General features: G+C 46.8%; 1 protein-coding gene across 1 annotated transcript in view; it reads left to right on the top strand.

Moving 5' to 3' along the window:
* The first annotated feature begins 153 nt into the window (after positions 1 to 153).
* The window catches only part of GALNT18 (polypeptide N-acetylgalactosaminyltransferase 18), a 328,800-nt gene continuing 310,932 nt past the window's right edge, over positions 154 to 18,021 (top strand). The window contains exon 1 of the mRNA XM_002928032.4: positions 154 to 894. Within this exon, the coding sequence (XP_002928078.2) occupies positions 660 to 894 (235 nt within the window). The 5' untranslated portion in view covers positions 154 to 659. The remainder of the gene's footprint in view (positions 895 to 18,021) is intronic.

The raw sequence follows: 18,021 nt of genomic DNA, 5'->3' as shown, positions 1-18,021 counted from the left end.
GCCGGCGCCAGGGGAGGCTCGGGCGCGTCCCTGGAGGGCGGGAGCCGGGGGCCGCCAGCAGGTGGGGCCGGGGGGCCGGACTCCGCCCCCCGCGCCCTCCTTGTTGGTCCGCGGCCGCCCAGCACCGGCCCCTCTCCCGAGCCGGAGCGCGATTGGTGGCGGCGCTTGTCGCTCGGAGGGGCCGGGCCGCTCTGCTCCGCCGCTCTCGCCGCCGCCGCCGCCGCCGCCGCCGCCGCCGTCGCCGTCGCCGTCCTTCCAGCAGCGCGGGCCGGTCGGACCGCCAAGGCAACCCGCGCCTGGCGATGGGAAACGGCGCGGCCGCGGACCCAGGCTGTGGCAAAGTTTCCCAGACGCGCGTATCCGGGCGCGCGGCTGCTGGCCACCCGTGACCGCTTCCAGAAGGGCTCGGAGATTTTTAATTTGGAAAAAAATCCACCTCATTTCCTTTGTCAAGCTCTCTCTCCGGGTGGCCAGCGGCGGGAGCTCCAAACTTGGGCACGGCGGCTCCGCGGCGAGCCGCCCGGGGTGTGGAGGACCTCGGGACTCAGGTGCTCCGGAGCCCAGCGGTCCGGGGCGGGCCGGGGGTGTGCGCGCGGGGGAGTGCCGGCGCGCCGCGAGGAGGGTCCCCCGGGAACTCTATATGGAGGAGGGAGCCCAGAATGGTGTGCACCAGGAAGACCAAAACTTTGGTGTCCACTTGCGTGATCCTGAGCGGCATGACCAACATCATATGTCTGCTCTACGTGGGCTGGGTCACCAACTACATCGCCAGCGTGTATGTGCGGGGTCAGGAGCCGGCGCCTGACAAGAAGCTGGAGGAAGACAAAGGGGACACCCTGAAGATTATTGAACGGCTGGACCACCTGGAGAATGTCATCAAGCAGCATATCCAAGGTAAGGGCGCCCCGGGAAACTTGGGCGGCTCACAAGGCCCGGGAGTGCCCAGCGCGGCCCGGGGTATGCTGGGGCGGGTGCGCATGGAGCCAGCGGCCGCGGGGTCCGAGGCCGCAGACGCTTGGGGGGCGGGCGGCGAGTGCGCTCTCGCCTGCGTGGGAGACCCTCGCTGTCCGCTGCGGCGCGCGCTTCTCCCGGGCACACGTGTGTGCGCGGGGCTCCACGCGCGGGTGTGTGCAGCTCACTGGCGGTGTGGGGGCGCGCTGCGCACGTGTCCAAATGTGCCTGAGACTCCGGGCTGGTGGCTCGCCGGCTTTCGGGATCACACAGAGGTCCGGCTCAGAGTGTGTGTACGTGAATGTTTGTGTGTGTACAGGAGAGAGCGGGCGCGGGCGGTGGAGCTCATCTGGCCCCTGTAAGGGCCCAGGGCGAGATGCTCGCGCGGCCCCAGTCTTTGGCATTTAGAACCCACAGGCTGCGGGACAAGCCGGGGCTAGGAAGATTGCATAGACCCAGCCCCAGCCCTGCTGTGCGCCGTCCGTAGGCGGTTGGAAATGCAGGGGGATTCTGTGGCTGGGGGTGCTGTTTGAACCTATAGCGGTCCCCACCCCCACCACAGCCCGCGGGTCCAAGACCCTCTCTGGGAGCAGGTGTCTCCTCGGGGAAGAAGCAGAGGAGCCTGGAGCTCTGTCCACTGCGGTGGCGCAGCCGCCCAGGACCCAGAGAACCCACCGTGGGCTGTGCCTTCCTCGCGGGGCCCGGTGAAGGCCGTTCTCTCCGGTAGCTCCATTCCCAGGCCCAGGGCACTCCCAGGCCCAGCGAGCGGTTCGGGCGGAGCAGACACACTCGCGCGGAGTGGGTCTGGAATCTAAGGCTGTGCTAGATGGTTGCACTCCATCCAGGCCAGGGCTGGGGCCAAGGGGAGGATGGGGTACTGGAGCTCTCCCGAGGAGACCCCGTCGGATGTGCTGTCGGAGGCAAGCGTTGGAGAGCTCCAGGCACCGCGGGGCACTGGTGCTGGGTGTGCACACACACGCGCGCGTCTCACACGTACACACTTCTCTTTTCTTCACCTCCTCGCTTCCGCTGCTCTCTCCCAGGAGTGTGAGCTTCTTAAAGGCAGGGAGCCTTGTTCACCTGTAAACCTGGCAGGCCAGCCAGGCTCTGGGTCCACTACCCAGCAGACCTTGGCAAATATCTAGTTGAATGGAAGCCTTTCTCCCCCAGGAGCACTCTCTTTTGCTTACACGTGGGTGTCTGGATCCGCTTTTGCCCCCACTGCCCCTGGCAAGGTAAGGATAGCTGCTGTGTCCACAGTTGGTATGTTAAGGCATATGTCCCAGGGAAGGTTCAGGTGAGGGTGGGAGAGGTGTACATATCGCTTGTGCTTTCTAACTGATGACTTCAAACCAAGCCCAGGGCTTGGGGACACTTCCTAGCAAAGGAGACCCCTGGCAGCTTCCCTTTCATACCTGCCTCTGCCTCTTAAAACTAGGCTTGGCAGACCAGTTTATCTAGACCAGCTCCTGTTGGTGCTGTTTCTTACTTTTTCCATCCCATGGGTCTGGACTGACATTAATCAGCAATAGAAGTACAATGTTTGCCCCAGGGTGATTCAGAATGTTCCCAGGGAGACACAAGGCCGTACCTTACTTTGACGTTTCCAGTTTGCCCACAGATTTTGAGAGATTTTCCTTCACAGATTCTGTGTGTGTGTATATATATTCCTGGAAAATGGTTCTCTTGTGCTTTCCAGTCTGCTCAGGGAGGAGGTGAGCGAGGTACTACTTTGGGAAGCAGTGAGGAGACATTGTTAACCCATGAGCTCATCACAGAGTAGCCCCTATCTTGTTAAATGAGGACCTTGTCACATGATTTTTAATGCTTTACATGAAAAATGAGTACAGAGCTGAAAGGAGCCTTTGTGATTTTGTTCCCAGGAAACCTTATAACTATTTATTTTTCTGAACTTTAAAATATATACCTGAAAAAATTGGAAGAAATAGGAAGCTAGGACAGAACAGGATTCTGAAGACATGGTTGGTCCAGTTCTCTTGTGCATGTACACTGACTGTATTTGGACTCCTTGGATATTCAGAAATGACCAGATCCTCAGGACGGAAAAGCAGAAGCCACAGCCTGGAGAGGAGTGGGGGAAGGGTCAGCGACTTGGGGAAGACTAGATAGGAGGCAGGTAGCGGGCAGAGATGACTTGGTTGGTTGTGCTGTGATGGTGTAGTGAGGACTACTTGCCCAGTGCTGCTGGAGCCATCCAGAGCTAGAATGCAGGGAATTAAGTAAACTTAGTGTTTACTTGATTGAAGTAAGAGGCCTGCAAAGTTTGGGACTGGCCAAGTGCAGCTGTCTGAAGGCAGAGGGTGGGAAATGACAATCAGACTCTTGTACTTAGCGATGTGGACCATTCGTGTGCATTCCACTGTCACGTTTCCTCAAGTCAGTACAGCCTTTTGAGCAATCCAGTTTAGTCTGCTGAGCTGGGGGAGTGGAGAAGGGCTAATGATAACAGCTGAAACTTATATAGCACCCATTATGTGCCAGCTACTATTCGAAGTGCTTTACATATATTGACTAATTTCATCATCACAACCCTGTGAGATGCATACTATTAACTCTGTTTTACAGATGGGAAGATTATATGATTTGTCTAGGGTGACATCACTGGTACATGGTAGTTCAAGGATTTAAACCCAGCTTATGTGGCTTCTTCAGAGTCTGTGTTCTTAACCACATACTATACTGTCTTCTTAGAGGGCCAGCAGATCACAGGGGAAGAGTGCTCCCTTGGAGTTATTTGATGGTGGAAGTGGGTGTCAGAATGAGAGACCTCAGAGGATGGCCAAGGAATGATGAAGTCATAGCCTCCCCACTTCGAGACTCTTCTGTAGATAACCTCTGGAAGCTCTGGGTTTTGTTTTATCTCATGCTGAGAGGCAGAGGTTATATTCACTAAGAAAGTGTTCATGGAATACCCAGGACAGCTCCTGGCACATTCGAAGGAATAGGTGTTGGATGGATGAATAAGTACACAGTGTGGATGCCCAGTGCACCAGTTAGTTATTAATGAAAGCGTTTCCAGTCTCAAATGAATATGTTTTGCTTTGGAGCCTTGCTCAGGCTCCTCTTTGCTTTGGAAGGAGAGTTGTCCCAGAAACTGCAAATGTCACAAAATGTTCAGCAGAATGTTCCATAGGACTTGCCATTAGAACAGGCTTTGGAGCATTACCCTAGAGGTCTGTTCTAGTCATGACTGAAAAGTTTATTTTCCTCTTGGGGGTTGCAGTGATATTTCATTTTAATTTGTTTTCTGATTGAATGATTTAATTAGATGGCGTTTGGGAATCTCTTGGGAATGTAAATTGTAGTTTTGAGAATTTTTTTTTAAAACCAAATCTATGGTAAATGAGAGGGTGGATCGCTCTAGATTTCAAAAATAGCATCCTGTTGGGTTGGAGACACGAAATCCATGTTAGTACAGGTTTGCTCTTGGAGGAGAAAGGGGGATTGCTGGAGGTGGTGAGGTGGCTGAGGCAAGAGGGCGTGCTGAAGGAGGCCTACCTGTCGCAGAGACTGCTGGGAAATAGCAGTGTTGGTGCAATTCTTAGTTTGGAAGTCCAGTAGAACCCAAGACAGCTTTCTCCTTTTCTTGATTAGTGCCTTTTTGAATCTGTAAAAGAATGTGCCAATATTAAGGAAAATATTTAAAAATGTATAAAATTGCTGCTAATGCATTCTACTCTAACCCAACTGTTTTGCATTTTAAGCAATCCCTTCTCACTTTGCCCATCTGCTTCCATATTTAAAAACAAAAGTATGGTCATGGTTTGCATGTAGTTTTATATTCTGCTTTTTTTCACTGCTTCTTGTTAGAACTCCTTTTTTCCACATTTGCTACATAGTTCATTAATTCAGTCTTTATTTATTGGAGATCTAATATGTACCAGGTAGCACACCGGGGAGGTGACGTTGGATACAGTGGTGAATCAAGACACTCCTGGACCCTGTCATGGTAGACTTGTTTTTAAAGGACAACAGGATCCCTCTTATTCAACACAATTGGTGTTTAAGTTAGTTAACTGAAAAACTCGGCAAAGAGGAGAATAAAACAAAATATTGCATACATGCATTAAATATTTTATTTTTATATTATTTTTGAATTTGTTATACATTCATTTGCCAGCCTTTTGATGTTAAGGCCAAAGCTTTGTCTTTGGTCTGGGTGGGCCAGCTGTCTTTCTGATCATCTTCCTTGCATAAACCACGCCCATAATGTGCTGCTTACAGAGACTGATGTCTAGTTCTGTTTTCTTTAAAATTCATTGAGAATTTCAAGATGCTTATGAAGCAATCTCCATGTAGTAGCCTAAATTTTTATGACTTTTATCTTGTCCTTTGCAGTGATTTTGCTCGCATGCAATCTGACTGCTATGTAAGTGACTAGCTTTATAAAGTCTTTCTAAAGCAGTGAAATTAATTTTCTTAGAAACAACAACTCTCATCTTCTTAGCAGTCATATTCCATTGGTTTATAGAATATGTAATTAGATTATGCTGTTACAATGACAAGTACCAAAAGTATAAACACGTTTGGGAACAAACTCAGAGGACTGTTGGTAAGCACACAACTCAATTGTTAGCTGGAGATGTGAGTGGGGGTGGGGTAGGAGACAAAAGCTGCCGCAGAGGGACAAAGGCATCTCGGGGCTTGTTTTCCAGGGGGGCTGAAGGTGTCCTTCCTCTGGAAAGTTGACTGAGTGGAGGGTTTTTAAAGAGAACTGTACTGTATTTTTAATGACTGTATAATATTCTATCATTGATAGACCATTATTGATTTAACCACTTTCCCCATATTGAACATTGGCTTTTCTACTATGATTAACACAGAAATAAACATCTTCACCTCACTTTTCTTGTCTTGAACTATTTTTTAAAAATCTGGTTCTAGATGTGGGATTACTACTGACTCAAAGAGTATGAATATTTTAATGAAAGATTGTTTTCAAAAACTTTCTACATGGCTACCAGCAATGTATTATTGTACCAGTTTCACGGAGCCTGTCCAGCCTTGGATGTTACCATTAAACTTATTCTGGGCAAATGTAATCACTGCAAGTGTTCTTTTGATTCTTTTGATTTGTACTCCTTTGATTACTGTAGAACTTAGTATCCTCCCCCTAGCCCTGTTTGTTTTTGCCTTGTATTGGTGTCTTCTGCCAGTTTTTCTCTTGGGATATCAGTGTTTGTGTATTTTATATATATGTTTTATTTATGTAGATCACTATATATATATATATATATATACACACACACACACACACACACACACACATAACACTGCCTGAATTCTATATTATGTACTTAATTTTTACTTTACATAGATGATTTAGGGCAGTGGTTTTCACACTGTGGCCCCAGGAGCTCCAGGCTTCTAGAAGGTTGGATCCAGGACCTGAGAAATTAAAGGGTCAGGTGAAGTCTCCTGAACCCCTCCTGCACTCACCCTCTCCCCTCCTTGCAGCCAGTGTATCTCCTCCTTCATCTGTCTTATATTTGGTGTTCTATAAAATATTTTTAAAAAGGCTCTGCTTCTTTTCTAAAAAAGGTTGAAAATCACTGTTTTGGGAGAAAAAGAAAGATCAGACTATTACATTTTTGTAAGGGATGATGGTAGCATAAAGAATTCAAGAGAGTAAACAAATCTAAAAGGAAATTGAATTCCTGGGTAGTGTTCTTATAATATCTATTTACCCTTCTGAATACCATGATTAATAATGTATTACATTATATGACTAATTTCCAAATCCATTATCTTACTTCACTGAGTCGAGATCATCCCAACAATGGGAGAAATGGATTATTAACAGCTTTTTGTTTCCTAAAAGTTTGTTAGGCATATTATGTGCATATTAATGTACATTAGGTCAGTAAAAACAGGTTGTTCACTGTGATAACAAACCATATGTGGTCCCTAAAAGTCAGCAAATGTGCTAGGTCTGGATGTTGGGAGGTTATTTTTTTTGTTGTTGTTGTTGTTGTTGTTTTATTATATTGTGTTAGTCACCATACAGTACATCCCCAGTTTCCGATGTAAAGTTCGATGATTCATTTGTTGTCCCAGGTAGCTTTTGGATGTCACCTAGAATTGGTTGGTGTCCTTCTCATCTGATCCCTGACTTGGCAGCGTTGTAAAGAAGAGGATATGATGTTTGCCGAATGCTTGGAGTTTATTTGAGGAAAGGGTGTCATTTAAATAGTAAAGCTATTTGTCCTTCAGAATGAACTGTGGCATGTGAAATTACATTAGTAACAGTGATTGATATTTTGAGAGAGTGCAAAAGCAGGATTTAGAAGTTGAGCCCAGTTACCTTTATTAATAGCCGTGGACCACATCTTTGTGGAGTAGGAAAACCTTGCCAAAGAATACAACTTTTTCCCATGACCAAAGAATTTTCATTTTTATCCCGAAGTGTGTAGGCTGTAAAATAAATGAATTCCACATTCTTTCCCACTCACTTGACATAAATTGTTATTTGCCCTTGATAAGTAGGTTGATGTAGAAATCTCAAGGAGAATTCGGAATGAAATGTTGGAGAGCCACAGTCTGGTTCTCTGGTTCGTGAGGGCCTTGTAGGTCAGCTTCGGCCACTTGGGTTAGGCTAGTCTGCGTTTTTCCAAAGGTATTTATGGGACTCAGAGCCATATACAAGGTTAGGGGACCATCTTCATTACCATCCTACAGAATTTCACTTCACTTAACTTGGGCAGCTGAATGGGCTATTGGCTTGATTTGGGGGCTCGAGGGTCTCTTTAGGATTGTTGTCCTTTTTCATTGCTTGGTTTCTATCCAAGAGTCTAGGACAGATGGCTGCTCTGTGAAGAAGCATATAGGAAGGCAGTCTAGCTGGAGGTGATGTCACACAGAAGGTTCTTTGGGGAAGCACCAGGCTGAATGAGTGTTGAGTGTAGCCAGAAGGTAGCAAGATGGGATTTTGGGAGAAAGACGGTTATGCATGAAGATGGAGGGGCAGAAGTCCATAAATGTGAGATGTGCAGCTGCAGTAGGGAGCAAGAGACGGAGTGGGTTAGGTCTGCTGGTTGATGATTCAGATGAAACAAATGCTGGCCTGCACTTTCTATGCCGGCCTTGAATGTCTCTCTAGGGCTGAAGGCTCTTGAATTGGGTAGAGGTTTGATTATTCTATGGGGCTTATAATTGTCAACTTATCAAATCTCACTCTGCCTTTGGGGTCAGAGTCAGCTCCATTCCACACTGCAATGTGTGAGCACAGACTGCTTGATATTTTTTCCCTTTCCTCACACACATGCCTTCGCATGCAGGGCACACACCCCAGGGCGGGGCCGGGATGAAGCATGTCCCAACACGGTGCATTCATTCTCACTCTATCCCTTTCTCACCCACTCAAGAAAGCATATTAGTATGCAAGACAGCGTGATAACCTTGAAATCCCTTCAACTTATTAGTTAAACCTAATCATTCATATGTTTTGGTACTTAAATTATTGTTAATAACAAATGACTGCACAACTGTTCTGATATAAGATTTGTTGTGGTCGTGATTAGAAACAACTGCTGTTCTGGAATCTTATGTGTGGGTCTGCGTACTTTTTATGGACCCAGCTGAGTGCAGCCAACTGGAACTTTAAGCAAGAGGATTCCTGATTATGTGCACACTAATGCTTTAGTAGTTTTCTGGCTACATGATTATGGATTAAACTGTATTGCTAGGACAAATCATCTCCATGGGTATGAGGTTCCGATGTAGCTCTTTCACTGTCCAACATTCAAGGTCAGTTTTGAGAAGGTTTGCTTTTGGGAGATGAACCTACCCTTAATGAAGCTTTCGGAAAGCCCTATGTGTCCAGCCCCGATGAGACTGTGACAGGCTTCCTGTATGATGCCACCGCTGAAATGGTATTAGAGCCGGAGACATAGTTCTCTGGGCTACGTTTTGTTACTGCTTCCCTTCAAGAGTTCACAAAAGCACTATGTTTGGGAAGATCCAGAGAAGAGGCATCTGCACCGCTCTGCTTGGGATGGATGAGAGCAATGAAAAATGGTGCCCGAAGAAGCGGCTTAGAGCCAACTCTTTGGAATGAATGGTTCATTCCACCACTGTCCAGAGTTTAAGACAGAGGTGGAGCACCCTATTTAAGATGGTTGGGTATTGCATTTTAAGCAGCAGTGGTGACTTGTTTGCCTTGCCCATCCATCTCTGTCTCCTGGGACAGACCATTAAAGGCCATTGAGATCCCAGAGGAATGGGAACGTAATTCAGGGATCTGGACAGCACAGGATTTGAAACCTGGGCTGATAAATGTCATGCAAATGGCATCTGGGACTCAGGAGAACAGTACCAAAATTGCTTGAGCCGATGAATATAAGAGTAAGAAAGCTAAGAAGGGATTTGAAGCTCCAGAAGTGACAAATGAGAATCCTAGCCAAATCCTTGGTTTATTTTAAGAGCAACAGGCATATAAAATATTGAGGATTGATTATAACAGGAGGCACAGAGGAAGAGAACTCCTGTGTGTCAGGCACTGGGCTAGATGCTATTCATACATGATTGCTTTTTATCTTCACAACATGGAGGGAGAGTTTTAGAGGTGAGAGCGTTGATGCATAGAGACTTAAAGTTTGCCCAAAGTCACACAGCTGATAGTGGTGGAGACAAGAAGGGAAACTGTCTAGCATATATGCCCTCTATAGAAGGGAAGAAAAGGTGAAAATCACGCAGAGAGAGGGCCAGGAGATCTTTCTATTGAAGACTGTGTTCACGTGTAAGCTCAGAGGCCTCATCAGGTCAAGTGGAAGAGTGATGGGGGGTGGGGAGCCAGGCAGGTGGCTTGGTCTGTCCTTGTGTAGGTGATGGCCTTGCTCTGGAAGGGTGAGTGCAGTCCTGCTCCAGAGGCCCTGGAGAGCCCTTTCTTGTGGATCATTGTGGATCTGTGAGGATCATCGTAAGCCCCCAGGAGCTTGTCCTGTGGGAGAAGCAGAGTGTGCCAGCTGCAAGCTAGAGCTCATTCCAGTCCCATGTGGGACACGGGCACTTACCGTGTGCCTGGCACTGTGCTATGTGCTTTCCGGTTCACCGGCATGGCCATGTGTCTTCTGGGGTGATCGACTTGTCCCGTTTGCCCAGGACTTTCCCTGTTTTAAAACTGTGATTCCTGGGTCCAAGGAGGCCCCTCCAGCCTGGGCAAACCCAGATGGTTGGTCATCCTTATCTTCTCACGCTGGTAAATTCTGTTTAATGGCAACTCTTAGCATCAGGGCAAAAACAGCCCTTCTGATTGCACGCTATCTGGGTCTTCTGCTTTCCACTCTTGAACGTTGACTTTGTCCGAGAGTTGTGAAGAGGACAGTGGGGGTCCCGGCAGCCCCTGCCCCATTCTCTCTGCCCACACAGGCTGCCTCCTCTCTCCTTTGTTATTCCTCCTGCCTCGGCACTCTGTTTTTTAGCTGTCTGAGCCTCTCAGGATTTGGAAAGGAAAAAACAATTGCTGTAAAGGAAAACTCTAATAAAGTGGTTTGGGCACAAAACATCAGCAGCTGTTTATTTGCTCAAAACAGTAGGAGTCTGTATTAATAACCTTGTGAGTTATATGCTGGGAAGTTAAAAGTAAGCAAAAATCTTACTTGAGACCCACAAATGTGACTTTATTCCTTTATTGAACTAATCTCTCTTCCTGTTTATGCTGGTGACATTTTCTATTATCCATGTGGAAGATCCTTCGTGATATTCTGCTACAGATTTATTTAGCTCTGCCTTGGTTAGGGTCCCAGAGCAGAGGGGTTTTCTGGTTTCTTTTTATTGTAGTTACGATGTTTGGTGTTTATGTGGTTCCTGCCTCAAAGGATCTTGACAAATGGGACAGGCTTTGTCTAATTAATCGTCATAATATTTCCCCGATGAGATAGAAGGAGCCACGGAGGAATGGGAGAGCTGTGGGAGAGTCTTTAGACCTGCCTCTCAGTTCAAGGGCTTGGAAAAGTGAGTCTTTGAACATTTTTGGTTTCTTCCACATCTAAATCTCAGCTTAATAATAAACTGATCCTCTGATTTGCTTTATTTTCTAAAAGACTGTTTGGTGGAAAGTATACTGTGCTGGGATTATGACATAGACCCTCCAAGTCTATAATTGGACCAGGCTTTTAAAAAAATAGTTTACTAGACTCTGGAGATTTATGTTAGAAGGGAAATCCAGTGGAAAGGAATAAAAGAGACTTTTATCAATGGTTCAAAAATTGGAAAAAGGAACCAGTGAGGAAGGGTTGTAGAAATAGGCCTGAACTTGTCTGGAGAAGAGCTGGAAAGAGGAAGAGAACTAATGTTTATTAAGCATCTACTAGGTGCTAAATGCTTTGCACGTGTTACCTTGTTTTAACCTTATAAGCAACCGTGTGGGATGTTGTTAGCCCCCATTCTACAGAGGAGGAAATCAAGGCTCAGCGACTGTAGTTAACTGTCGAAGATCATGCAGTTATTACAAGATAAAACCCCATTTACTCTATGAAGTCCCCTTCATAAGGGGCTGGGATCCTCTTGTTTTTCTGCTCCAGTGATCCTGATCGAGGGAAAACAGGCTTATCTCTTACTTTCAGCAGAAAGGTTGCAGATGAGACTGGAAGGATCCATGAGAGAAGCGAGGCCATGAGATGGGTTACTGAGTGACTGTTTTGCTGGTATCCTTCCCTGGAGACACAGAAGGATGCTTGTGCCAGGAGCTGTCTGGGACCGAAGGCTCAGGAAAGCTGAGACAGGCTCCGGGCATGGCTCTGGAAGCCAGCAATATCGCTTTCTTCAGGAGGGGGCTTAGTGTGAATAAGACCATCTCCTCCACTCACTCAGACCTAAGGTTTTTTGGGGGGTCCTCCAGGCTCAGGGCATGGGGTCAGGTTGGGGACCATGGAGGGGACTGGTGCACACAAAAGAAACAGCAGACATGTCCAGGTTTGCCAGGAACTTCCCATTTGATTGAGGAAATGGGATAGTCAGGTAAAGTATATATAACGGTGGGCCCCTAGCTCTGTGGGCAGATATAGGAGGTGGACACCAACTCCCAATAAACCCATTGTTTATTGGGCCCTGGTGGGGTGGGGGGGGCATGAGATGGTTGGTAGAAACTGTAGACCTGCTTCCAAGTTCCTTTTCTTCCCCAGTTTGGCCGGGAATTTGTCAGGGACCTGGGATGTACTCCTGCTTTCTATTGGTCACATGCTCAGATCCTTCTGTTCCCTTCATCCAACTAGAATTTATTGAACACCAGTAAGTGCTGAGGATATTTCAGTGGAACAAAGACAAAATTCGAAGAGCCTCAATTAAATGAGGTGGTTAGAGGCTCTTCTATCAGGAAAGACTTGGAGAAAGTTAGGTGTGAACTCTGTTTGGGGGGAGAGATTTCCAGGTGGCAGGAACAGCCAGTGCAAAGGCCCTGGGGTAGCAATGTGCCTGGTGTGTTTGAGGAACAGTAGGGTAGCTAGTGTGGCCAGAGCAGAGTGATTATGGGAGAAAGGGGTGGGGAGTGAGGCCAGAGAGGGGCTGGGTGAGGAGCAGGTTGTGCAGGCCTTCGAGGCCACTGTGAGAGGAATGGGGAGCCATGCGCAGGGGTGAGCAGAGGAGCCCAGCTTTGAAAGGCATCAATCCAGGCTGTTCTGTGGCTATTTCCTGAGCATTTCTCATGGGCTTGACTCTGTGCCAGGCATTTCGAGAGATGACAAAATATACAGGACATGGTTCTTTCCTTTAAGAAGCTCATAATTGAGCCAAGAAGACAATACAAGAAACAGTTGAGGAGCTTTTGCAAACTAGTGTAATGAGGGTTAAAATTGAATTCTAGAAGAGTGCATTGTCAGAACGGACTTCCTTGAGGAATTGGGACTTATGACACATCTTGGAAGAATGGCGAGGATTTAGAGGAGTGGAGTAGGGAAGATTTGGAGAGAGTAAATAAGCTCAGATAGTAAGTAAAACCAGCAGTTACCTGAGCCTCTCATTTAGTGTGGGAAAAAGTGAGGGCAGTCAGTTGCTGGAATCAGCACTGCCCTTTACAGGTTGGGTGACCTTGGGCAAGCCTCTTCACTGTCCTGTGCCTCAGTTTCCCTGGCTATAGAAATGACAGCAGTTGCTCCTTAAATGCTGCGGGATTGTTGTGCTGATGAAATGAGATGCCAGGCAGAAAAGCGCCCCCACCCTGCCTGTGTCCACGGTAGGCATGGGGGCAGGAAGCACATTCTTTCCTTCAGGCTCCCTCCCTTCCCTCTGTCCTTCATTTCCCCCATCTTTCCTTCTTGGAGCTCACACAGAAAATATGATCGGAAATATACTTTCTGGTCGAAACACCTAGAAGAGCAGATTTGAAGCCCATTTCAGTGCCATTAGACATGATGTGCGTGCTAAGGCTTCCCCAGTTCCACCCAGCCTGAGAAGGTCAGGAGTGAGCTTAGAGGGGGCCCGAGCTAATGCTAATGTGCAAGTGTCTCGGTCTGACTCGCCTCCTGCTAGGAAATCTAAGCCTGCCAGCCTGGGGACCTGCTCCTGTTTGTAGAGAAAGATTGTTTTGTAAAACCCACTTGGCATTGCAGAGGGCAGCAGACCATATCAGGAATGTGCTGTGTTTGTAGGAAGCTTGGCTGGTGGGAGAATGATGCAAGGTGCCCCGTTACCTGGCCAGAGTCTCATTTCCGCGGTGATGGATGGGTGGGGAAGGACTTCTCCCCCCTGGCGGAAGGAGACTCTCCTTGGGGAGAGACTTGGGTCTTCTTGTGTTTCCACCTCCTGACAGGATTGGAGTCGCATCAGCCTATCTTCCTGCCAGGGTGAATTTGATTTAACTCAAAGCAGCGTGACTTCTAATTTCAATTGCAAGCAGGAAGGTGTGATTTAAGACAATTGTCAGGAAGACTCAATTTAATCTTTTCTTTCTTCCCCCTCTACAAAATGTGCATTTTGTGGCATGGTATAATTTTAATATACATTCTTTACAACTCAGACATAGATGTAGTTTCACATTGGGAAGACATACTCTGAATTTTTTTTTCTTTTAGTACTTATCTATTTAAAGTTCTCGCGAAAAGGATTCCTTTCTAGTGACAGCAGAAAACTGAGAGATAGTTTTGCTTTCTTACTAGAAAGAATTGTAGTAAATCACTGTGAAGCCTCTTGGGCAATTGCTGTTTCTCGATTAGCAGGACTTACTTTGGTCACTCAGTAGACAGATAGTTATGTTAACAAAACAAGAAAAATCATTATTTTATTTACCTAAAACTGTACAATTGTGAATTTTAAATGTTTTTCAACAACAGCCAGTTGTTTTTTTTTTTTTAGCAAAATAGGCATAAGTATTTTTGAGTTTGTAATTACTTTGGAAGTACAGAAAGTTGCCTTGATTTTTGTAAACTGAAAATTAAATGTCTTATTTCACCCTGGTCCATATTAGAAATGTACAGTATTGTTGTGCACCTCAGTGCAGTCCTTCCCTCTTGCCTCATATATTACCAAAGAAAGGTGAGCTTTCTCAAGTTGTATCTCAACTGTGAAAGCTCTAGTCTGGTAAAGATCTAGAGGGATCAGAGCATGCTAGAACCCGGAAGTAACATTGGCAACCATACCCTCAACCTGTTTGCTGAGGCCCAGTGCAACTTGGTGATGGCCCTCACGGTCCTCCCCTGGGGCCTGGAGACTTTTGGGTAGGGATCTAGAGGTCTGTCTCAAGTCTAGAAAGTTTCCCTCTACATCCTCCTACTTCCTCCAACCTCAGAAGAAACTTCTGCAGTGGGAAATCCTTGGTTATATATGCTCAGATGAAGACAGATGCTAACGGGATAAGGGATGGGTGGATTTCCTTAGCTGGGGTCTGTGGGAACCCTTTGGTCCTCTTTCTGTGGCCTGTCTGGGTCCCTGGGGCCTGCACTCTACTGCCTGGGATCATCTTCAGAATTGAGGACATAGCTGTTAGCAAGACCTGACTTGGGTTCATAGCGTGGCAGCTCCCGGAGATGCAGCCCCTCTACGGGGAGCAGGCTTCTTCCCAGTTTTGCAGATCCTGGCGGTGGTGCCCATGGAGGAGGGGCAGAGATTTTACACCAAGAAGAGGAAACAAGAGAAAACTGACATTTATCGGACACTGGCTAGATGTTTGGCACGGCCTAGTTCACTTCATTTTATATAAGCCTTAAAATAAGCCCATGAGATCATTAGCCCCATTTTATAGATGAGCAAGTTGTACTGTATTGTAACTATTAATCTGCTTTTCCCATTACTCTGTGGGTTCCTTGAGGGTGGAGGCGGGGTCCTAATTTTTCCATTCTCCTGCTTGACACAGTGGCAGGCATGTAGTTGGGGCTAAGTAGGAATTTGTTGAGTGACTGAATGAATAAAAAAGCAAGGCTGCCTAAAACCACTTAGTAAAGAACATTCGTATCCAGGTGTCTGGCTTCAAAGCTGTCTAGAAGGAAGGCCAGCAGACTGAAGAACTGATTCTCATTCTTCCAAGCTTGGGGGTGACTTGCACGAAGTAGCCTCAGGCTGTGTCCTCCTTCTGGGTCATGGACAGGAAAACACGCATTTCTGGGGTCTCTTTCAAGGCACCTCATAGCTTATACTGCTGTCTCAAGCTTTAATCAAAGGGAAGCACCAGCTTCCCTTTGTGTGTGTGTGTGTGTGTGTGTATAGAATGTGCTTTCCTGCATGGAGATCCCCCAGGAATCAGCTGGTGAGAGGAGCTTGAAGCCTTCAGGGGACCCTAGATATCTTTATTTTAATAAAGCTGTCACTTGTGGTCACTTTCAAACGAAAGCAATCTTGTGGGTATAGAAGGGGAAAAATAAACCTGCACTAAACCCAGAGAATAATGCCAGAAAAGATACAGCTGAACAGGGAGGCTCTGCTTCAAAAGGAAGAACAGAGTTGAGGTCATTTAAATGGATACCCAGAAAGGGAAGAAGAAGGGGGGGTGGTAAACAGAAGGGGGAATGAACCATAGGAGACTATGGACTCTGGGAAACAAACTGAGGGCTTCAGAGGGGGGGGGGAATGGGATAGACTGCTGATGGGTATTAAGGAGGGCACGTGTTGCATGGTGCACTGGGTGTTATGCGCAAGTAATGAATCATGGAACTTTACATCAAAAACTAGGGATGTACTGTATGGCGACTAACATAATATAATAAAAAATTATTATAAAAAAAATTGATATCCAGAGAGTAAATAGGAAGGAGAAAGCATAGCTTAATTTCCAAAGAAGGATCAAGAATTCCTCAGGGCCCCAGGAGCTAAAGGGAAAGGTGGCCTTTGGCTTCCCAGCCCACATGGGAGTGGCTTGGCCTCCTGTCTACACTGAGGCCAGGATGGATCCCACCATCTTGAGGTGTGTTTAGGGTGGCAGTGGTAAGTTGGGACTGTCTCTTCCTGCACTCAGGAGGGGAGGTGGCAGGAACTGCCTGCAGAGAGGAGGAAGAATTCTCATAGAGGGCTGCTCTGGACTCAGGAGAGGGTTTTTTTTCCTACCTGCTTTGTCGAAATTCCTTGGGCACCAAGGGCTGAATATGGCACGGGAACAGAGCGAGACATTGGACAAGCTGAGCCCCTTGGTTCCGTGGTGGCTGCCTGGGGAATCACCCACTCAGGGGAGTCAGTTTGGGTTTGGACCTGCAGGCCCTTCAGAGTGGTCCACACAGCTTCTCCCACCCAGTATGGTCAGCAGGCCCAGTAAGTGGGCCCGGGAAGAAGGTTCTTCTCCATCTTGGCCCAGTGGGACAGAGCAGCCCGTTAGCAGAAGCCACAGATTACTGTGATTTTTCTTTTCCTATTATTCACTGATATTTTCAATTTGAAAAGAATCATTTAAACAGTAGGGTGGAAGAGGGCATAGTAGACATAGGGGAAAAATTGAAAATGTCATTTAAAAAATGACTATTTCATTCTTTTTCACCTCAGCAGACAGATGGCTGCCTCACCTTTTGCCCATGGCCAGGAGCAATAGCCTGATGGGTCAGCCGAGGAGAGCAGTGATTTTATTTTTCTTTTCATTTCAAACAGATTGTGTAGCCCTTGGGGTGTGGGGGACCGGTGGAATGAAACTCTGGGCTGGGAAACTAATTATGCCTCCCTGCATGGCTGAGCTAGTTAATACCAAACTGTCATTGAGGCTGATTCTTCCCTGGGGCAGAAAAGCTTCCCAAATTCCTTATCTCTTTCTCTTTGCCTTGGGAGTGGAGGCCTTTTGGTGTTTTGCCAGTTTGAGGAAACAGAAGCAAAATTCAGGATGCTTCTGGAAGCTCTGAGATGGTGCTCTGGGTTCTGGTCCTGAACATGCCCTTCTGATACACAGCAGCCTGACCTCCCTGAGCTCAGATGAGGTGCTGGGTTTAGAGTCAGATAAACTTGGCTTCATTTCTGCTGCTGCCACTCCCTGGTGTGATGTTGCCAGAGGCTGCCCAGATATCTCAGGCTGTAAACAGACTGCTTGCCCACCCTGTCCCTCCCACTCCCCGGCAATATGGGCTCAATGATGGGTCACCGGAATAGTAAGCCTGCCTCACTTCACTGATCCTGAAACTGAGACCCAGCCAGGTGCGTGGTATGGTCAGCATGGTGTCACCAGTGAAACCACACAAGATGCAGATAATCAGAAATTCAGTAATGCTTTTCGATGGATTTTTAACTTATTAAACAAACCATTTGAAAAATGGTCACACATATATGAGTAAGACATATTTATTCAATCTATAGATAATAAACTCGTTATGCTTTGCAATTAACTCTGACCCCAGTATGTTCTATCCCTTTCCCCAATCTGGAGATATGGGGCTCATAGCCAGGTGTCTCAAATAGTGGATCCAATAAAATCTATGAGTCTTTTTAAGGACAGAAAAAGGATTTTAAATATTGGGTAGTGACATTTAAAAATATACCCTTTGTGTCAACATGAAGATCATGAATATTCAGTTTGTACACAATCTTGAGCAATTAGACAGATGCACATTTCCAGGGAGGGTGTGTTATCCTGATGGCTGAGGGCATTGGGGCTGTCTATCATTTCAAAACCAGATTTCCCTGGTGACTTCAGAGTCTGATTTTAAGAACACTTGG

Source organism: Ailuropoda melanoleuca, chromosome 16 (assembly GCF_002007445.2).
Source record: "Ailuropoda melanoleuca isolate Jingjing chromosome 16, ASM200744v2, whole genome shotgun sequence".
Classification (NCBI taxonomy): Eukaryota; Metazoa; Chordata; class Mammalia; order Carnivora; family Ursidae; genus Ailuropoda; species Ailuropoda melanoleuca.
This window is presented reverse-complemented; position numbering and strand designations above follow the sequence as displayed.